General features: G+C 36.4%; 1 protein-coding gene across 1 annotated transcript; it reads right to left on the bottom strand.

Annotated features, from left to right (window-relative positions):
• Window positions 1-486: 486 nt before the first annotated feature.
• On the bottom strand, window positions 487-3,925 carry LOC149169454 (uncharacterized). The gene is made up of 5 exons (XM_089425198.1): window positions 2,535-3,925; window positions 1,544-1,608; window positions 1,355-1,446; window positions 721-1,254; window positions 487-589 (listed from the first exon to the last, which is right to left on the bottom strand). Exons 2-5 carry the CDS (start codon window positions 1,589-1,591, stop codon window positions 487-489), a joined length of 777 nt encoding a protein of 258 aa, XP_089281324.1. The 5' UTR covers window positions 1,592-1,608; window positions 2,535-3,925.
• Between the last annotated feature and the right edge of the window lie 2,755 nt (window positions 3,926-6,680).

The raw sequence follows: 6,680 nt of genomic DNA, 5'->3' as shown, positions 1-6,680 counted from the left end.
TTCAATTTAGTGCCTTTCATCAAAATGCCGAGTCCCTTCCTCTTGGTGCATGGGCTCATATGCTTTACTTTTGGGCCCTTTTGAGGCAGGACTTTCCCAGTACCCCTGTTGTTAGTATGCTGTAATTCCCTACGTTATGATGTATTTATTTTTTCTAGGAAGCAATATATGCAGTATTTCTCAAAATTAGAACAGCTCTCAAAGATAGGAAGGATGTCTAAAACCTGGAAGAGAACAGAAAATAAAGTCTAAGAATCTTTTCATCTTGACGTAGCATAAATATCCCAAAGATGCATGACAAATATATTTTTATGCACATAAGACGTGAGCATTTACTAAAATACATGAATAAACACATAGATTCTCATCACTGACCCCCTTGCCATTTCAACATCATGCAACCCAACAAAACAGCCACAGCATTCTAGAAATACTAATTAAAAACTTTGCAAATGTGTTTATGTGAGTATAAAGAGCACAGAAGAGTCAAATTGCTACCTCTTGGAAATCTTCAAAGGAAAATGTTTTTGCATCGTCACATCGGGTGACAGCTTGCTGATGTTGTACAACTAGCATAGGATGATGGTGCCTGCTGAGATAGCAATATTAGCTCTTCAGGAAAAACATATGAATATTTACTAGACATATGATAATTATACACCAATCACAGATGCTTGAGCTATGTTAATTCCCAGGTATCAAGTAGATTGAAAAAACTACCTCACATCATCTAGTGGTTTCCCTGATTTCATGGTGTAGATCTGACGTGGGCAAAGTGATGCCAGGCTTGGACTTATTTCCTCCGACGAAACTAGAAGTGAAGAATCATCAGTCTTGTCAGGAGAAACTGATCCATAGCTCAATACCAACGAAAGATACAAACGACTGGCAGCTGCAGTACCATGGTGCACGATTTCTGTTATTTCCCCAACCAATGCATTGATCCATTCGAGGGCATTGGCTGGAGATGCACCATTGTCACAATTTCCAGCTTCTTTTCCTTTCAGGGTTGGTGCAATATGCACAATAACAAGGTCAAACTTGCTAGTATCTGCTACTGTGTCTTCTTGTAACCCTATCATATCCAAAAGTTCAGATGCTGCTGAAAGAGGATCTGGGGGCTCTTCTGACTCTTTTGAGCTTTCCATTTTGTTCCTAAGTTCATGCAAGGGTGTGACAAAAAAGCCCACTTTTTCCCCAAATATCTTAGCAGTGCCAGAATTTGTTACCATAGCAGCATTCATTCCCATAAACCTGAAGTTCAATAGATAGCATATATTGGCTTTAAAAAATTGTTTAGAAACATGGCAAAAACAAAAAGCCTAGTCCAGACACTAAACCAAAAAAAATATACCTCTCTGCTATCCTCGGAATAATTGCATGTTCCTTACATTCCCAACTGGCAGCTGCACCAGCATCAGCACTGTTCTCAACAGCTTTTTCTTTCTGCGCGCATAGATGATGTAGTAAACAAGTTAGTGGTTTTATAGAAACCGATTGGATAAATTCACAGACTGAAATCTAGATAAGGCAATTATCTTACTGAATAGAATTCATGTAGATCTAACAGTTGTGCTAGTTCCCTCACCATTCTCTCATCTTCACTCACTGTAAAACACCGAGCCAAAGAAATGACAATCATTTATGTTTTAAAGCATGTTCTCAAATTGCATCATTAAATCAATCATGCTCAATCACAGTGTTCAATATGCTAAATATTACAGTGATGGTACTCAAAATTTAAGACAAACTCAAAGATATTATTCATTTATTTGATGGAAATTTATAAATAATACTAATAATACGCATGTCACAACAATAATTGGAATATTATAGTTTGCTTCAAATTTGTTGAGGATGTATTCGCATAAAATAGGAAAAACATCTAAGAAAAATAATACAGCCTTACTATTTTAGTATGTTGCACTTAGTGTATTGTCAAAACGAACAGCATCCACATCAATTGCACAATAGCTTTTTTATTGCTTACAGAAGCATATTTAAAATGCATCTAATAGTTCATTACTACACAAAGTAAAAATACATCATGAAGCCAAAAAGCGGACACATAGACTACAGGTACCCGCCCCTCCTTACATAATCAAGCAACACTAGAATATCTCCTTTGGTTCTAACCTCGAGAGAATCTACATCCTTCCTAAATAAGTCCATCCTGGATGAGATCTGCATAGCCAACTCTGATTAAAAAGCTGTCAGTTCTCCTAAATGGAACAGATTGGTTGCCCCACGAAAGGTTATTCGACACCAGCTTATTCATGAGGAGGAGATGCCCCGTAGTCACATCGCATACCACACACTCCTTACCGCTTGTTAGATCATCCATGTATCCTCAAAAAGAATCTCTTTCCAATGTAGAGGGATAACAACTTACAAGAGGGTACTGCATTCAGCAACAATCAATAACCAACGAACTTTGGTGACCCTACCATTTCACAGAACATTAACCATTTGTGCTTTATGCCGAACTACATAACATCCATCAGTTAAACCAGCACGATGTAGACAATTCTTACCCCTTGCTGTTATGAAGAGCCAACCACCCAAGAACTTAAGACTTGAAAGGAATAGTAGAGTGGAACTTCCAGATAACTTGAGACTGCCTAATACATCTTGTCATACGATCTTCAAACGTCCGCTTCCTATAAAGAGAAACAATAATGGGAAGACACACAAATCTTGGAATAAAGCTCCTTGGTCCTATTCCACAAGACCATTTTCAATCTTTACATATAGGTCCAAGAACTCCAAGTTTAACTTGAACAAGTTGTCATTTGGAATTATTTAACAGAGTATGCTAAATGCAGGTATGTCCACAGTTTGAAGCCTTGGAAACCAACGGAGCGTTCCTCAACACAGCTACTTATCGGAATCCTTGTTCCACAACTCTCTTCATATGTAAAAACTTTCAACTACTAGCCATTTTCCAGTAAAGAAAGAATTAAACTAACTTGGCCCCTCTCCACCAGGGAAGTTCAAACTGAAAGTGCTGCCAAATCCCATCCGTTGTAACAATCCCCAATCTTGGTGCAACCCCCTTGATAAGTTGATATCTCCTTCAAGCCTGCCATATCCTTTTGAGGATACCTAAACTAGGGACTAAATGTTTCAATGCCATGGGGTGCCCAATATGACATTGACATAGATAAGACTCTGAATGCAATGTCAACCAAATATCTGTAATGGTGCACTCCCACTCATAACCCAAACGCCATTCAATGGCCACCATTGCCCCTTGGACGTGTATATGAATCAGAGCAAGCCAATTCTATCCATATGAATTCCTTAAGCTGGTTATCCTGATGTTCGCTTTGACATAGCAGGTAATGTTGCTTCAATATCAAAGATCATTATTCATGTAAAAGTCTTTTGCTGTAGCATTATCTGTGCAGTACTAGCTCTATTTGCTAATGATGGAAAGTTTTAAAATGTGAAATACAATCACACTGCCTTGATAGAACTCTACAGTCATTGATCAGAAACTACGGTTTGACATTAAACTCAAAAGTTCATAATTCGTTTCCATTAAACCCATAATATCAAAAACACTAATAAGTTCTTTTTTCTTAAAAGAGTCAGAGAAACATATAACATGCCTTGCAGGGGTAGATCTCTAACTGCGAGGAAACCACAACAGCCTCGAGAAGCTAGAGCATGTAGATGAGAATGCGAAGAACCCAGAGCAGGCATCAGGCCATCCCCATAGATCAACAAAGCACTGGAAGGCTTGTCCGCCATATTTTCACTATGTTCTGCACAGAAAGTATTCTCCTCTTCCTATCCTTCTGCCACAACGTTGTAGTATGACAGCGTTGATGTTTTCTTTTGGTATATCAAGCTGATTACAAAAACTTTTTAATTTGCACTTTCCTGGAAAGATGAATAAAAATTAAAGCTTCATGGATTCTCATTCACCTTTTAACTCCACTTGTGTGGTTGGTTTGTCTCTTTTAATCATTTTGACATAGCATTTGATCTAGTTGGTGGTGTTGTGTCAGAAAGTTCAGCTTACCTTTCTTTAAATTGAAATCTTCACAATCTCCAATTAAATTAATCATGAAACAAACTTGATATTTGATTCAAACAGTGGGCATCGTACTTAGCATTCATGCTTATTGGACTCGGTGTTCTTTGATTCAAACAACTTAGTTATAAACATGATATTTGATTCAAACACCCAATTGTAAAAAACTAAATGCAATCCCTCATATTCATGTTTATTGGATGGTGTGCTTTTCGGGTCAAACAGAATAAATAAATGATCTTTTTATTATTCATGTTTATTGGATTGTGTATTTTCGGGTTAAACAGAATAAATAAATGATTTTTATTAAATTTATTTATTTATTTTGAAAATAATTATAAATAAGTTTTAGTTTTAAGGATAGTTTAATTGGTTGAAATTTTGTTGCTAAGTAACTTGCCTGGTTGGAGGTCATGAGGTCAAATCCCCTTGATGCACTTGGGGTTAGGCCCAATATATTATGTCATCTTTGATGGATCTGTGTGGATTATTTCTCGTGGATGACCCCAAACCATGATTGTCTTAAAAAACAAAATTATAAATAAGTTTTAATAATAAAAAAATATTAAATTCATGGTGTTTTAAAAATAAATAAAATTTTGTCAAGTCTCACTAGCACAACCCGTTGAGGATAGGCCTCGGTAGCAAGATGACCCAAGATCAAACCTCATAGGGGTGGTTGTGCATTGTGCTAAGGGAAGAGATATGCTAAAAATTCTAGTCAGCTTAGGGTTGGGGTTGGTGTGGCCCAAGTTGGGTGCGATCCCAGGTGACTTTGACAGGTTAGATGCCCTTGGGTCGCGACTCCTCAAGCTACAGGTCAAGCCTGGAGAATCACGAACAACTTGACAAACAAAAAATAAATAAATAAATAAAATTTTAGCCAAAATTTATCTAATTGATATTAGAAGTTATTAAAAATATTTTTTAATTTTAAATTATATGGTTGATAAGATTATTAAATGTTTAATTAAGTTTTGGCAATTTAATTGTATTATGAGGGTTTTATTTATTTTTAAATGGTTGGTTCAAAACTATATGGAGAAAAATCATGTGGGTTGATGTGGGCATATTTATGAAAACATATTATAAATAAATATTTTGAAAATGATTTAAATTATTAATTTATTGGAGTAGTCTTTAAGTGATTTTTTGGAGTTTTCGATGGTTTTTGGTTGGAATCTGGCGAAAAAAATTGTGGCCAAATCTTGATTTGTGTTGTTTAAACGGGTTTTTTTTACTGCATATGTGGATTTAGCACCCTCAAAACCCCCAAGGGCACTTCGATTGTGAAAAGTTCATTGTCAAACTTGTGATTTCAATGAATCCCTACCGGATTCTAAACAAATTAAATCAGAAAATAAACTGAAAAACTTTCCAAAAAGTCACTTAAAGCCTACTCATTAATTTATTTATAACGTAGTCTAATTAATAGACAAAATAGCTCTTTTTTTGCATTTTTCACTCAATTTTGCCAACATCCGATAGAGATTTTTAAGAATCATACGATTAAGTTGTTTAATTTGCAAAGTTCAAGTTTGGGTCTTTTAGGGCATTGAATTCATTTGTGCATTCAAAAATTAATTTACACAATAATAAATCACAATCTCACTTGAAACCGTATCGTCCAATTCTAAGGGAAAAGGTCATTTTGTCTATTAGTTAGACTGTGCCTTTATTTATAATCATATTTATAAAAAAAATCTATAAAAAAATATCTTAATAAATAATATATATATATATATATAGCTATTTAATATTACTATAATAACATTTCACATGAACTATAATATAAAGGTTTACACCTCCTAGATTTGAGTGCTTCTTCGACAACAGAAACTTGTCAATTCATGTAGGACATCATTCATCCCCGACATGACTGAAAACACCAAGTGGCATTCATGTGCAGTCGACTCCCTCCAAGCAATAGATATGCAAGTTAATATAGCCAATCCAGCTCACAGTTCTCCCATTTGCTTCATGATTTACCTCGCCTCAACCTGGTTGTGCCAGTTAATGTTCATGTCACTACCTTATGGTCTCCCTCTGTTTCCTTACATGCAGATATTTGCAGCAAGACATAAGCTCAATCATTCTCTTGCACTCCCTGTCATTGTTGCCAGAGACTTCATCCATTTTGTTCCTAATCCCTCCACCATGGTTCATGAAAGAGGAAGAGTTCGACGAGGTGGCAAAGGTAGGGGATGCCCTCCTCGCATTCCATGGATCATTGACCACATGGAGTCATTTGATCCTGATATCCTTGTCCATATCCATAACAGAGTGGCTTCCGTGGAAACTTACGAACACCAAAGAATGAGAGACGGACATTAGGTTGTTATAATCTGTTGGCATGTCACTTTGGACTATGGAGCTAGCTAGAGGGAATGCAGAAAGGCAGATGGCAAAAACAAATACTCAAATCAGTCAAATGTGTCTCTCGTTACGCCATTTCTCTAAATCCATAGGCATAGACTTTTCGCCTACTATAGTGACGTCCTCCAGCTCCTTTGACAGTTCAAAAGATAGAAATCCCTTCTTCCAGCCTCATATCCCCTCTTCACCTTGATTTCATAGTAGGAGAAGCACAAGCCCTATTGTCCATGGTTCTCAAAGCCCAAAGATTGAAGCAACGACA

The sequence above is a fragment of the Pinus tabuliformis genome, chromosome 4_2 (genome assembly GCF_031772625.1).
Source record: "Pinus tabuliformis cultivar Carrire ecotype Pingquan chromosome 4_2, CPIR1, whole genome shotgun sequence".
Lineage (NCBI taxonomy): Eukaryota > Viridiplantae > Streptophyta > Pinopsida > Pinales > Pinaceae > Pinus > Pinus tabuliformis.
This window is presented reverse-complemented; position numbering and strand designations above follow the sequence as displayed.

What these genes read in the sequence shown, in the direction of transcription:
- LOC149169454 (XM_089425198.1), bottom strand. Translation starts at nt 1,591, where the DNA reads ATGGTGAGGGAACTAGCACAACTGTTAGATCTACATGAATTCTATTCA. An exon ending in ATCTACATGAATTCTATTCA is followed by an intron (nt 1,447 to 1,543) that starts GTAAGATAATTG and finishes CTATGCGCGCAG; the next exon opens with AAAGAAAAAGCTGTTGAGAA. An exon ending in ATTCCGAGGATAGCAGAGAG is followed by an intron (nt 1,255 to 1,354) that starts GTATATTTTTTT and finishes ATTGAACTTCAG; the next exon opens with GTTTATGGGAATGAATGCTG.